The sequence below is a fragment of the Benincasa hispida genome, chromosome 11, assembly GCF_027475165.1.
Source record: "Benincasa hispida cultivar pf3 chromosome 11, pf3_genome.v1.1, whole genome shotgun sequence".
NCBI classification, from domain to species: domain Eukaryota; kingdom Viridiplantae; phylum Streptophyta; class Magnoliopsida; order Cucurbitales; family Cucurbitaceae; genus Benincasa; species Benincasa hispida.
Window position 1 is genome coordinate 64,681,544 of NC_143488.1, and position 15,577 is coordinate 64,697,120.

Consider the following 15,577-nt stretch of genomic DNA (forward strand, 5'->3'; position numbering starts at 1 on the left):
GGAAATTGAATTTTAGAGAACGTGCCAAAGTTGGGATTGCCACTTTGCCAAAGTTAGGGCTTTAATTGTAGAGAACTTGCAAGAACTTGCCACTTTTTTTTAATTAAATGTTTGCCAAAGTTAAATATGTCAATGTGTCTAATTTGTTAGGGCTTTATGAACTAAGTAATGCTTTGCCAAACTTGGGTCCAATTTTTAGTTATTGGAATTAATTTATGTTTAGCACATTAGACCACGTGCACACCTTGGATTCAATTTTTTGAGGTCCGATTACATATTGGGTTCAATTTTTTTAGATGGATTTGTCTTTATTCTCTGATTTGTCTTACTTTCTTGAGGTTGGAATGTTGTAGAGCTAGACATGACAAGTTGTATGTATTGGGAACTTGTTTGTTTTCCACAACTTTTTTTTGAAGTTGATAATTGTTTATCATCTTTTCTTACTAGATTTACAATCATGGATGCATAAGAGTATATTATCCAATGATTATGAATTGGGTGTGGAAAACTACATCGTGAGGTATACGAGGGATATTGTGACTAAAAGAAATATTGTCATCTCATATTTGGTATGTTATCGTCATTTCGACATTTCAAATAGCATAGGGAAAAATAGAATCCATTATAATATTTGGCTTTTGTGTTTATAGATTGATACAAGGAAACCGTACTCACAAATTGAGTTAGATGAGATGCGGATAGAGTTGGCTGAATTTTTTAGATTGCTACTTGTGATTGTGGTTGGTCATTTTGGATGTGTTTATTCCGGCGGATCAATTTATGGATTTACTTCATATCCATATAGGTGTACATATCTTTTGGTATTAGTCAAATGTGCAAGGGAGGGTAGTTTTGGATTGGTACATGTGTTGGTAGATAGATGGTTTTATTGATAGAAGTTTTAGAAATGTATTTTTTGAAACTGTTCATATTGGGTTGATAGAATTATGCTCCTTATATTATTTTGGAAGTGTCCATATGAGTTGACTGTTAGAATTATGTTGCTTAGGTTGTATATATTGACAATGTTAAACAAGTTAAGTTTTTATGAAAGATATTGGTGGTTTTTTTTTTTTTTTTTTGTTGATATATAAGTTTGTCAATTCATGTATATTGTTTATTTGACTGATGAATGTATGTTATATATATATATATATATATATATATATATATATCAAATGTGGTTTTTGGATCAAAATACAGGAGCAATTATAGGTAAAAATGTCATCATCGTAGATTTTTTAAAAAAATCACAAGCAAATTTATTGACACTTTTTAAATGTCAAGTTCACAAAATTTATTGATATTTTTTCCTTGTCAAGAATGTCCATATTCTTGACATTTCAAAAATGTCAAGTGTGTTTCTTGACGTTTGACGTTTTTTAAATGTCAAGTTCACAAAATTTCTTGACGTTTATTTCCTTGTCAAGAATGCACATATTTTTTATATTTCAAACGTGTCAAGTATCTGTGTTTCTGACGTTTTTCAAATGTCAAGTGTCACTTTTCTTGACGTTTTAAAATCAACATTATTGACATTGGTTTCCTTGACGTTTTTAAAAACATCAAGAAAAATCATTCTTGACATTTAAAAAACGTCAAGAAACACTGTTTTTGTAGTAGTGAAGAAAATGGCAAATGAGCTGATGAAATTGAAAAAAACAAAAAACCAAATTGAAAAAAAAAAGAATGCAAAAAGAAAACACACTTAAAATCGAAGATGCAAGAGAGAAAAATAAAATGAACTCACAATCTGAAGATGGGGAGACTGAATCAAAGATGAAGCAACGGAAAAATGAAAGAAAAGGAAAGAAAAACGGAGATGCAGGGTCGATAGATCAAATAAAAAAGAAGGAAAAGGGAAAAGTAAAAAGGGAAAGTTAACAGTAGGGCATGCACTTGAGGGTAAATTTGGAATTTAAAAAAAAACTTCATAGCTTCATGGGTCAATATTTGCCACATTAACAAATATTTTAAAGGTGGACTATATTTTAAGATTATTTTTCTGTTCGTATTATTTGATACAAATTTCCATGTAAATATGTATAGTTCATATGTTAGTTTGAGTACACAAAATTAGTTTCAGAAATTAAAATACAACGAATCGATTAATCTGGTCGATCATAAGTCAATCACAACTGATCACAGTAATTATTAAATATAATTTTGTTAATATAAACATAGTTTGAATTTTTTAATATTATTTTTTTTAAGTATAATGTGAGGATGGATATCAAATCTCTAACTTCAAAGGAAAAAGGTAATACTAATGATCATTAAGCTTAGTTTGATTTAGTAAACTATAATTTCAATAGAACAAAAAGGAGAAAAAGAAAGAAGAAAAAAAAGTTAGGTTGAAATTAAATTCCCCCTAGCATAAACTAAAAATGAAAAACTGATTATTTATTCATTCATTAAAAAAAAAAGGGAAAACCTAAAATCAATAGAGTTGGGCGGGAAAAGTACAAAAATTGGCGGCTAAGATGAAAAAACAGCCAATTTTCTCCCTTTCACTCTCTTTCACCTTCTTCCTTCCCGCTTTCTAACATCTTTGGCTATTCACTGCTTTCTCCTCAGTCCGATCGCCATCCGCGATTCGATCTCTCTCCGAGCGTTCTCTCGCACCATACATTCGCAACCAAGGTACGTTTCTTCATCTGTAAGAGTGGTCTCTAACGACGTTTCAGGCACCAGTTGAAATTGGTCAGATATAAGTTTATCTCATAATCGCATCCTGCTTCGTCCAATTCAATTCAGTTGATCACATTATCTGTAATTTGCGCAAGATTTGTTCATTTACTATATAACTTGACCACTTTTATATTGTTTATTGTCGATGATTGGTTGTCATTTGAGCTCAATCTGTTTCTTTATCTTCAGATCGATCTTCCTCTGTTCCGATTTCCATCTGCACAGCCACTTGTATCACATTTTCGGCGTCAAGGTATGTTTCCTTCTCTGAAATAGTGGTTTTATAGAGATGTTTCGAGTTCTAGTTGAAATTGGTTGGAGATCCGTTTTTTCTGATGAGCGTATTCTGCTTCGTTAATCCAATTCAATTTCTCCCATTTCAGTTGCTAGAAATTTGATGCCTGTGCCACTAAGCCACTAAAATAAGATCGACAAGGCCTAATAGTAATAGCTTAAGATCTTAGAACTGTTTGTTAGTAAGAAATTGAGCAAGAGCAGTGCATTTACTATAAAATTCGACTACTTTTATTTGTTTCTTAGTTGATGAATGGTAACCGTCTTAGCTCATTTTGCTTTCTCTTCAGTTCGATCTCCCGTGTTGCGCTTCAATTTCCATCTACGCTTTCACTCGGATCATACAATGTAGTCAAGGTGCACGTCTTCATCCAATATAGCGATCTTATAATTAACCATGTTTCGAGTTCTAGTTGACATTGGTCGGAAATCAATTTATCTGATTATCATATCCTACTTTGTCTAATCCACTTTAATTTCTTTTATAATTTGCTAAAAGTTTGACGTCTATGCCATTAAGAAGATTTTTAGTCCAGCCGAACTTAAGATTTTTGAATGAATGGTTATTTAGGAAGTTGCACAAGACTTTGTTCATTTCTTATATCTTACTACTTTTATTGTTTCTTGCTCAATGATTGGTAACTGTTTGTGCTTAATCCATATTTTCCAGCATACGAAATTCACGAGATATAATCTTCAAACGGGATAGGATTACATGGCACATCAAAGTGTGAGTAGCGAGATTTTCGTTCTAGTCGAATGAATTCTAAGTTAATTTAATTTATATAGCGAGGACTTTTGACTCTCTTTCGAGGGTCATCATTATTTTTTTATTAATTTTTTTTACGAGCATATTGGGGGATTTCTATGTTTGCGCGATTGTATTTGCAAGTGATTTGGTTTGCTTCTTTTTAAATCTTTTTAATAAATTTTGTCACTATATATTTAAATGTCTGTCAAAATAGATCACTTCAGGAGTGACAATCTTGAACAACAATTTCTAATATATTCCTTTTCAAATAAAAGTTCAGTTAAAAAATATTTATAATGTTTTTTGCCGTCTTTGATAACCAAGTATTCCTTTTCCTGAGCCTGTAGAATAGTATTTTCAAATATAAAATTACTCAGAAGTTTGTTTTTAAATGCATTTTCGAGTGTATATATATTCTTGCATACAGCTCCCAGACTACCTCCTAATCTCTTTTAGATTCTTAAAGGAGTTATATTTTGTTTCACAGACAAAGACACTAAACACTGCCTCTGAGTTTAATAGTCTTGTCTTTTGCATCTCTACGCTCATCCTTAACTCTAATCAATTATCTGCCTGGAAAGAAAACACAACTTTCTCCCCAACACACAGCTAAATTTCTGATGGTCGCTAGTGTGACGTGCTGTAATCTGCCATATGCTGCTATGGAACTGGTATCTCACATCTTGGATAGAGAAATTAATAAAAATATCTCATGGCTAGTGTCGGACGCTAGTTTTTTATGAATGATTCGGACTTGAGCTTGAAATGACTAATTCTAATGTTGTTAATCACGTGTCAAACAGGAATTTACAAATGGATATTAACTTATTTGTGAGGGGTTGGAAGCTATGTTACCAAATGTTGTTCTTTTCTTACTGCTAGTTATTCGTGCTGTCCTGGTTTGGGCTTCATCTCCTGGTTCTCTTATTGATCATCTGTCTTACCTCTTCCTCTGTTCAATTTGCTGGCTGGAAAATGAAGCCTGGCCATCAATGGTCGGGGTGCCCTTGTTTTTTGATCAAAACCTCTTACACAGACGAATCCTGCATGTTATGAATGCATTTGAGTGAAAGTAGAGAATGATAAGGATGGGAGATTTATGATAGTTTAATGTTTACTCTAAGTCATTGGTTTGCTGCGAACACAGGACCGGTAAATCCTCAAATTTTGTTTCTTGTTATCAGCATTCTAACATTTTTAACATTGTATTTTGTTTTGTAAATGTTACACTCTTTCACATGTCATCTGCAACCGCACACATATATATAGCAAACTGCATTCTTTTTTCCAATGGCACATATAGATGATAGTACACAATAAATTCAAGAATAGATACCTCTCCAGAAACAGTGTTGGATGCCTTGTGTCGATAAACCTGGTGGACAAGAACTGTTATTATTTAATCAATCACACAATAAGAGGTATATGTTCTATGAGGAACCTTTGAATATCGTTGGGATGGAGGTCCCAAAATACACGGTGCGTCTAGGTAGATTCCATATCCAGTCCCTTGGAACATCTATTGGGTTGAGGCTTGATTCGTGATCTGCAAACACCTACAAATAAAATATTTATAGTTAGTTCTGGCACTAAAAGCCTTGAAGGACAACATAAAAACATGGTACATATAGTATTCAACTTTACCTCATTGACTTGAAAGTAGGTACCATTCAGTGGAAAGCTTCCTCTCATTGCTGTCCGACATGGTATCTGTTTTTTTTTTTTTGGGTTGGGGGGGGTGAGTATTGATTAGGATTCAGTATACTAGGTATATTTGAGTATAACAACTTACTTGACAAGACTTATCTCACCAAAATAGTCCCTCGAACCATGAAGGAGTTGGCTTCTCTGACACTGTTGCACGAGAGGCACTCCTCCTCATGACACAATTGATGGTGTTCTTGATTACACCTTCTTTCCGGTAGTTGGATAGAATTTGCTGTTTCACCTAAGTGGTATAAAAATAGAACTAATTACAGAATTCATGAGCGGACATACTTCAAAAAGTAATACTCCATAGTTATGGATCCTTTTTTGGAGCCTTTTGGTTCAGTCTTCTGTCCTTGAATTAGAGAGAGATTTGTAATATCTTGGAGGTACATCTACCTGGTGTCCATATAGCCAAAAGGTACGAGGAAGGATCATCTGGCTCTCTTCTATCCAACTTCAACTGTATTATAAGAATTACCACATGGTCATAATGCTCCACATTCCCCATAAATGAAACACTTCAAAAGAAAGTAAAATTGTTCGTTCTTTAGATGTAAGAATCACGCACCTTCTCAAGAAGAGGGTGGCTATCTGGAAGTTCATAGCTGCAGACGGTGGAAAAAAATTAGTACGGGAAGTAGAAATATTTGTTTGAAATGTGATGCCTATGGCCGTTGACATTGGACATCCACTGGCAAAATTATATCATGTAGCACCATCTATATGGGAATTCGAAAGATCTTGATGAGTAAGGGTAGCAAATGTTTTGCTTACACTTGATGCTCTGTTCGCAGCCGGCTAACATTCTTAAGTTTGGGCATGGGAATTGATGCGGCTTCTGGGGTTAATGCAATTAAGGCTTTTGACATGTCGCCTTCTTGAAGTTCCATATTCTTTTGAACGTAGTTCTGCAAATTCTGTGAGAACTCCTCAATGTTTAGTTTTATTGTAGGAATTTCATCAGGGTCTTCGTAGAAGGCATCCTCAATGTCGATGATTGCATCTTGTGTGGTGCTTTCTTGCTCTGGTGTTGCTGGTTCTTCAATAATGGGTACGCACGTACTACCTGTAGTCTTACCATCTGATTGATGGGTTTCTGATGGCTTGATCTCTTCAGATGATATTGTCGAGGGAGGGAGGGACAGCATTGGTTGATCAATTGTTCTGGCTTGGTTATCGTCAGGTTCTCTGCATTCAGTAGTACTGACTATTCTTTTATCTTCTGGTGCTGGAAGGCCGAGTCTTGCACTGGGATATGTAAGAAGCATGTCTATTAGTTACCCCACTTATCCATAATTAAAGATTGCCGTCCCTATGAAAATTGCTGTAAGAATTAAGTTTTAAAGTACTATCTCCGCCCTTAACATGTGATTAGTGACATTCTAAAAAAGTTAAAACTCAAAATAGTAGCTATTAGCTGAGGGCTAAATTATGTTGCTTATGCACGTACACTGTCTTTAAAAAAAGATTGGAAATAAAGAAAGAGAGAGGGAAAGAAAGACTGCATGGACTGATATACTGGAAGAAGGATGGACAAACCTTGCAAATGCGCTTGCGAAGTGCCTACATTCTCCTCTCATTGGACAAGCATTACAATTTGGTTTGCTTTTTGTACAAAAAACCTGCGCCATACATTCCTGTCAAAATCATATATTAAGTTGGCTTATGTTAGAACCAAAATTTTCAAGTAAAACTACCTTTCCAAACGTAATCATTTGGTAGTGCAGCTCGTACCTGCATCCAGATTATAGCCAATTGGTGGGAACTTAGTTTGAATTCTCTTAATTACCACAACTAAATGATAAAAAACAAGAAATGCATCCCATTTATAGGTCTATAAGTTGAAAACATGCTTACAGTGTTCTTTGGTCAAGCTTGCAAAGCCGAGGCCATAGATACTTTTGGATTGACTCCAGCACGGGGTACCTTGGAGGGGGAGCAAGAAAAGCTTCAAAGAGTGATATTATTATTTACAGTGTTCAGCAGAGTTTTGCACAGTTTCTTTTACTCGTAATATTGCAAGTTTTATATTTTTGTATTATTTGATTGGAACAGAAGTCCTAATTAAAATCTCCTTGAAATTTTAGTTCAATCTATATTTATAAGAACTGATATTATCAAATGAACTCTAGTTAAAAATAACATTTATATTCATTTTATACTTTTTAAAGAAAGATAGTGTTCTAGAGTTTTTATATCATCAGGAGAATTGAGTATTGAATTTTCTGTTTTTCATATGGAAATCATTGATAAGCCAAGTTTATATTGCAGCGAAACAGTTTGAAATAATTTATATCATTAATCAATAGGATGTTAATTAAAAAAATTGAGTCTTTATTTAAAATTGTGAACCATCAGTAATGGATTTCAGAATATTTTCTTGACATATCTTTAATGTGGCAAAGATGTATGGATTTTGCTAACATATAGGCTTGTGATACTCACAGTTCTAGAAGATGCAACTGTAGGGACTCTGGTAGAGGTTGAAGAGGTACCCATCCCAGTCGTACAGCTATACGACCAACATTTGTATCAACCTGTTACAGGTACAAGATATAATCATATGTATATATGTTTGATCTGATTCCATATTAATACTTCATTTTGACTTACTGGAAAGGCAAGATGATGGAGAGTAAGAAGTCGCACACACTCCACACTTTTTAGTCCCAATCCTCTTATGCTTAGTAGATATTCTCTGCATATTTTACATTTACGTGTAAAACCCAATGTATGAATCATGCAATTTTGGTGGATGCAACATATTCTCTAGTGTAGAAGGTAACAATCTCAATATTCTTCAAATTCAATTTTTAAGAATTTGGTATTTAAGTTCTTGAGTAATCTTACTTTGCTTGGTCTGGTTCAACATCCCTTAACCATTCGAGATCAATGCTCCCATGATCTTTCACCAGACGGTTTAGAAAATCCTGTACAAATTACTCATACAGTACTCAGCTAGTGGTAGGGATTGATTAGAATTTTGAATCATGTTGTTTGAAATTAATTTTATAACGATACCTTGATTCGTTCAGCAAGCATGTTGTTCATGCCCCGTTCTCTGATGGCGTGTGCAATCTCATTCACATCTGCACATCTTATAGCTTCCCAATCCAGTGAGTCCATTGTATTTTCAGTTCTCTGCCGTGTCTTTCCATTGGTTTCTGTCTGTTTTCGTAAGTTGTCCCAATTAATGTTATTTTCTTTTTCCTTTGCAACCTGTTTTCTCTGAGATCTTGAAGAGGCAGGGTTCATCTCTTTAAACTCATTACTAAGTTGATCATACTCCTTTGGATTTGACTGTATTGCCATTTCTGTAGCATTTGGTGGAATTTCATGCACATTATTTGTACATTCTACTGGCGACTCCACATTTTGAGGGTCTTCAATCACACTGCCTTGAGACTGTAAGGTCAAATCTGGCTCCTTTGCGTTGATGCTTAATTCACTACTTGTTGACGGTGCTTCAACGATATCCACTACGAGCTCTATTTCAACATTATAATGATTGTCAGATTCTACAGTCAGTGTACTTTGTTCAGTATGAAAATGTTCGTCCTTGTTCTGGCAATCATTAGAAGTTTGAACTCCATTGCATGTCTGACAGCAGTCAACCTCCAATGATTTTGAGGTCTGATTTTGCTGCATTTGATAGCCACTCAAATGATGGATAGAATCTTTGAGGGATATTTCAGGATCATCTGGTTGGAAAGTGTCATCTATTCTTCCGTCACACTTTTCTGCTAATTTGTTGGTGGTGGTATTTTCTGACTGGTCAACGGAGGTATCAATAGTATAATTAGCATTTAAAGTATTTAGTCTAGCCATCTGAATGAGCTCCTCTGATGAGTCGATGTGTGCCTCTGTGGAACAGCTTGGTAGATCTTCTGAGTTCCCTTCTGAGGATGGTTCAATACTCTCACTGGTTTGAGGAATCGATAAATCCAAACAGTCTTGACATGAAAATGAATCAACTGTTTCTTTCTCTCCGTAGAGACATGCTTGCATTGGGCTGGTTCCAGTCAATGATATTTCTCCCACAGAATTGCTACATGTCTCAAGAATATTATGAGATGAACTATAACTTATTTTTTCTGGTCCTTTGTTTGAGCTCCCATCCTCAACATTACTTCCAGAAGATTCATTGTTGTCAACAATTATTCGTCCTTCACTTTTTCTCATTTCATTTTTCTTCATCGAGCCCTCTTCACTTATTTGCTGATGTAGTATCTGTTTGTTCAAATTCATGCCATTCTCTAAATTCAACATGCATTCTTCGGGTTCATCCAACTCTATAATTGGCTCTTGAGAGCATGATGCTTGGTGACACTTTGGCTTAGGAGGGAAGCGTGCGGCAAGAGACATGAAGGCAGAGCTGCAAACATGAGGAGTTAGTAAAAGAAAGGGGAAAGATGGAGACTACTTTGAATTACACTTCTTAGCTCACACCATTTAACCACATAGCTTACCTAGAAAGGTGATCTGAGACATTCTGGGTAAGGAATACTCCAACCACAGAGTCCACAACTGATCCCTTCCATTGAGAGAAACGCCTATCTCCTGGAGAAATGAAATCAAGTTACTGTTTGGCCAGATCAGCAAAGTAGTTGCTACAGTAAGGATGCCTACTAGGCCTAGATTAATCCTTCATGCAAGTTAATATTTCATTTGTGTTTTTCTGGAACACATTGCTGACAAGTACATATATATGTGCAGAAGCACTTGACTTTGAAGCCTAAGAACTTGATTTACTGTTTAATCCACTCCAAAAAGGGATATACAAGAGGATATGCAGAAGCATAGGGCTTCTAAGGGCATATTTGGGAGTGATTCTGAAATAGTTAAAATTACTCTAAAACATGTTTTTAATCAATTAAAATCAATTTAATATTTAATTTTACACTTTTCATATCGAAATTAATTTTGAATGATTAAAAACATGTTTCGATGTGATTTTGAAAATGACAAGTAATTTTAACCATATCAGAATCACTCTCAACACGTCCCAAGCCTAGGAATTAGATTTTTCTTGTTTAATTCCTATAAGAAGGTATGTCAAAGGTGTTATTGCTCTAGAACCCTCCTGTTACTCTTTCCCTCATTTCTCGCATGGATTGATTTTATTGAATCAATGTCATACTCCACTCATAAACCCAATTGTCTAATGAGCTTATCTGAATGTGAAGTTAATTCATCATTGAGCTTTGTAATTCATTTGATGTCTACATGGAGTTATAGAGGCAACTCTTTGATAGTGGTTGGTTAAGAGTTGAATAGTTTATTTTGTACCTTGAACAAGATGCATCCGAGCAATAAATGAATCTGCTCGTCCTCGAAACACCTTCCTCTCTTCTTCCCACCATTTGATCTTTTCTTCATCTGTTCCATCAATGCCTTCACTGTTAATATTTCCCATCAAAAGCTTCCATACTCTACCAGTCTCTTCATCAAGCTCGACTTTAGGTCGGGGCCGTCGTTTCTTTATAGGATTAAATGGAACAATAGTTCCATCTCTTCCATAGACAACAATAGCATTCTGCTCCTGATTTTGTATGTTGTAGGATACAAGTGCTTGCTCTCTATATCCCAAATGGTTGCTTTCCTTGTTGATGTCTAGATGCTTTAATTGTTCAACTATGAGATCAATAAAGCACATTTGATTGACATGTTCTGGAGCAGTGCCTGTATAGATAAAGGAAAAGAAAAAAAAAATCTTTAAATGGGCGAATATCTTGAGCATTGGGAAAGAAACTTTTAATCTTGGTACCTAATGTCTTCAAAAAGAATTGGTGGGAATGGAAGGATACAAATCTGCGGTCCTGAAGATCTTTGTTTACATTGAGAAGTGCTGAGTTTGACGGTTTCTTCTTGGTTCTTTTCTTCTTTGCCACCGTTGCATGCATCATCTCGAATAGTCCATTTATGCATGTTCCCGATGTATTGATATTTTTTGCAGAACTGGCTAAGGGAGGGTGATTAGTTGGATATATTGGCTGCTTCTCACAATGACCAATTCTTTCTGATGGAGCCAAGCCAGAAAGTCGTTTGGCTGTTCTAGGTTTTTTTATTGTTTTCTCAGTCTGACCTAAAGCCATGATACCTCCATATGTTTGCAACTTATCCTGGACACCGTTTCCTCCATGCCCAGCTACAGTTCTACTTTTACAAATATTAAATTGAGGTCCAGCTATCCAATTGTTGGATTTTGATACCATGTAATTTCTCTGGGGGTCATTGAAAGAGCATGCACTTTCTGGCCTCATGAAATGTGTGGCTGTAGTAAATGCACTCGAGGAAACAGGGTTCTGCCCCTTCTCAGTTCTTTTTTTCTTGTAAATGTGGGGAAAATGCATCCAGGACATGGACTGATATGCAGATAATGTATTATAATGGGCCCCTGTTAAATTTATGCTCCCAGTATGTGCTTGTTTGATGGCCCGAGAACGTTTCCTCAGGCAACAAGTTGCTTGCTCTCTTGATGTCATTGTGGGGTTCTTGCAGAAGATAAGACCATGTGAACTTCCTGGTAACGATCGATTGTCATTATTTAGCATGGTTTCTACTACATTTCCTTTCTCAGAATTGGAAATTACTTTACCAATTTGTTCTGTATTGTTCTCCATTTGGGTTTTTGAAGGTTGTTTTCTCTCAGAAGAATTATGTTCAGCTGAAAGTTCAGTGGTCAGGGCTTGTTTCTCAGATACAGATTCGTATCTTTTCAGCATCTGATTCATGGACCAGTTTGGATCAGTGGAAGAGCCTACTTCTTCAAGCCTCACTTCCTCTAGTCCTGTAGTTGATTGAATGTTTTGAGTGAGTGAACCTTGTTCCAATGGCCCTGATTCGAAGGTTCCGTCTCTTGTTTGGGCCTGCGTATCAAAATTTATGGCCCTTCTGCATGACTTCCTTCTATGCTTGAGCATTTCTTGGTCTGAGGTTTCACCTATTACTTCTATTGGGGGAGTTGCTGAAGGCTTACTAACTCCACTTTTCCTGACACGCTTTCTCATACTTGGATTGGAACTAGGTGTCTTCAAATTTGGTTTTGTTCTTTTAGTTTTTCCTTCGATTATGACCTTAGGTCTATGTTTTCTCCTTCTCTGTCTTGATGCTGGTGTTTTATTCAGGTCACCATCGTTCTTGCCTTCCTTTCCATCTGGGGTACAAGTAGCAGTAATTGTTGAGTGCATTGCAGGTTCAAGAAGTTCTTTATTTTCCTTCAGGTTTTCACCATCAATTATTATTGAAGTATTACAGTTGTGGTTCTGTTCTCTCTCATCTTGTTTGTTCTCAGTTGGTATCTGCTGTACTTCTGTATCTCTTTCGGTATATTTAATCTTGCCCATGTCTGGAGTCAGAGGGGCAAATTGGGAGGTAATTCTAATAGCAGCTGCATGTGACTCTGTTCCAGATGGAAAATTAAGGTCATAGGTATGCTGGCCGCCATGGTCAGATATTCCATCTGTAAATTTCCAGATACTCAATTTCAGAACAATGGATGTTAGCAACTATGAACAAATGGAGATTTATCACATTATTCATTATAGGAACCCATTAGAATTACACTTTTTTCCACAACTTAAGTAGAAGGAATATGGTCTTAAACTAATTGAAGCATGTAGCAATAGCCAAAAAAACAATGGCAGAACTTCACAGGATACAGAAATGGGAAATAAAGAAAATGCATATCCATGAATTAACAAATAGCTGAAAGTAGAATAACCACGAATTCTCCATTTTCAATCAGTTTTCTCCTACTAATTCCCTTTTCTGTTAGATTGTCTCAATCACCCCAAAGATTAATACTTTTAATACTATACTGTTGCTCTTATTTCTTCATGCTTCTTGTACTAAATGTTATTAAAACATCGTCAATTATACCATATTGAAAAATCTCAAGTCCAATTGACTTTATTCAAATTAGCTGGACTTACACTCTGTGGCTTCAGGTATGCAGCTGCCACTGAGACGATCCTTCGTAGAGCTAGACTCCAATTCAATTTGATAGCTGGAGCCAGAATCGAACAGGTCACTCGCATTTCCACCCAATGCAGCATCAGCACCCACAATAGAAGCCGCATCTGCTAGTGCCATTAGCTGCAAAAAAGGAATGCCCCCCAGTGCATCCATAGAATGTATCCCCACTGTTCCATTCTCATTACAGGCCACTTGAAATTGCCCAGCCCGAGCTGCTGCCCACTCGGAAGAACCATCAGCTCCCATGGAATTAGCTCCACCGTAACATGCAACTCTACTGCTGGTCTCAACTTCCTTGTTAGAATTTGAGAACAGTCTCTCTGATCCCAACCAACATGGTCGTGGCTGATTCCTGTCCATCCTTGCATAGATCAATGGCTGCAGCGGCGGTTTTGGTAGAATGGGCTTCATGGGTGTCGCCGGAATCCAAGAACCGCCTTGGACATCGGCCTTATTTCCCTCAGGTTGGCCGAAATTCATTTGATTGGTTTTCACTCAAGCAGAAAAGCCAATTTTTTGTTCCAGAAAAAGCCAGCTTCTCTTTTCCCTGCAAAGGTACGCCTTCGTTTCTTAATCCAATTCTCTGTTCACGGTGAGAAAACGCGATAAGTTTAGAAATTTCATGGAGTACCTGTGAAACCCAAAAAACCCAGTTTTATGTTTCAGCTGAAACAGATCGTAGCTGAAATTTAGTACAAAATTATACTCAACAATTAAGAACCCATCTGAACTAAAGATCTCCGTTGTAAAACCCTGCTGCTCTTTCATGGCAACATAAAAACACCCAGTTTTCAAAAATGGGGGAAATCAGACGAAAGTAGAGAGCAACCCAGTCTTCAGCTTCAATGATCATTGAAATAGAAGGGGAAGGCAAAAAAAACCTAACAAGCCACAATATTTTTCCTTTCCCTTCCATTACAAAATTAATTAAGCTGAAAAATTAGCATATTTTCAGGGTAATAGTTACCGGAGGACTGAGTCAATGTCGGCAAGATCTGAGTTGTTACTACTCACCAGAAGGCCAATAAATCTCTATCTTCCTTCAACCCTCCCTAATACTCTTCCCTCTTCTCACTTCCTCCGGTGTCGGACCATATTGCCGCCCGCCACCGAGCTCCGGCAAACTGTCATTGTTTCCACCTTCCTCCCAAGCTTTGTCGTATGCCTTGTAATCAACAAAAAGGCCTATTTGTTCAAGAATCATTTAGATCCCCCTTTGTCCTAGATTTCAGACTACTGCCATAAGTGATGAGCGACGACGACTTGGAGTGATTTTTGTAAGAAAAAAAAAAAAGAAAAAAAGACTAGAAGGAAGAAAGAGAGATGAAGGACAGGATTGAATGGATGGGAAAAGAGTAAGGGCGAGGAAGGGAAAAGAGGACGGCGGTGGTGGTGGCGATGTTCATTGAAAAATGGACGTGGCACCTGCAAACCTCGCTCGAGGAGAGGAAGGGAACGAGGAAGAGGTTAAAAAGAGAAGAAGATTTTAATTTTGAGCGATACTTGAGTGCATGGCCTGCATGAACTTTTAACTATGCGACAGAAAAAATTTAAAAATATTTTAAAAAATTATGTTTATCGTATAAAGATACGTATAATTTATGATTCATTATATATATATAAAATTTAATTTATTTCTTTTCAAATTAATCTAGAAAACTAATTTTAAATTAAAAAACTATACTATATGACTGTCATGTCATATTTTTTATTAAAAAAATTGGTGCAATTTGATTGTAGGTATCTATTGTATCATCTAAATAACATCCAATAAAAATGTGTCGTGTGGTAATTTTTTTAATTGATTTTTTTATTAAGGGAAAATAATGCATGATATTAGGTGCAATCTAGTTATCGTCTTTTATTAAAAGAAATTGAAACCATTTTAAATTATTTTAAAATTTTCACAAATTAAGTTGTTTGATAGTTAATTTGGTTTTCTGTTTTTTAATTTTAAAATGTTATAAAATTTAATAAGTGAAAAAAATATCCTTTTCAAAAACTTAGATTTTGTTTTTGAAAACATATCATTTTTTTTTTGGAAATTTTCACCAATTAAAAAAAATATCAAACTATATATATATATATATATATATTTGATAGACATTGATATATTTCTATCAATTTTTATTAATGATAGATTTATATCAGCTT

General features: G+C 35.7%; 1 protein-coding gene and 1 long non-coding RNA gene across 2 annotated transcripts; one reads left to right on the forward strand and one right to left on the reverse strand.

Moving 5' to 3' along the window:
* Positions 1-2,505: 2,505 nt before the first annotated feature.
* LOC120090427 (uncharacterized) lies at positions 2,506-13,667 on the forward strand. The gene is made up of 6 exons (XR_005485540.2): positions 2,506-2,643; positions 2,881-2,944; positions 3,276-3,342; positions 3,656-3,715; positions 7,894-7,992; positions 13,396-13,667. It is a non-coding gene; the product is annotated as an uncharacterized LOC120090427 (long non-coding RNA).
* On the reverse strand, positions 4,117-13,903 carry LOC120090425 (DNA glycosylase/AP lyase ROS1-like). Its single transcript, XM_039048086.2, has 19 exons — positions 13,381-13,903; positions 11,214-12,908; positions 10,736-11,128; positions 9,916-10,006; positions 8,468-9,821; positions 8,297-8,376; positions 8,060-8,144; positions 7,892-7,983; positions 7,304-7,372; positions 7,144-7,180; positions 6,986-7,068; positions 6,221-6,694; positions 6,015-6,051; positions 5,843-5,906; positions 5,548-5,684; positions 5,381-5,446; positions 5,178-5,292; positions 5,073-5,111; positions 4,117-4,779 (listed from the first exon to the last, which is right to left on the reverse strand). Exons 1-19 carry the CDS (start codon positions 13,901-13,903, stop codon positions 4,661-4,663), a joined length of 5,553 nt encoding a protein of 1,850 aa, XP_038904014.1. The 3' UTR covers positions 4,117-4,660.
* Positions 13,904-15,577: the final 1,674 nt, after the last annotated feature.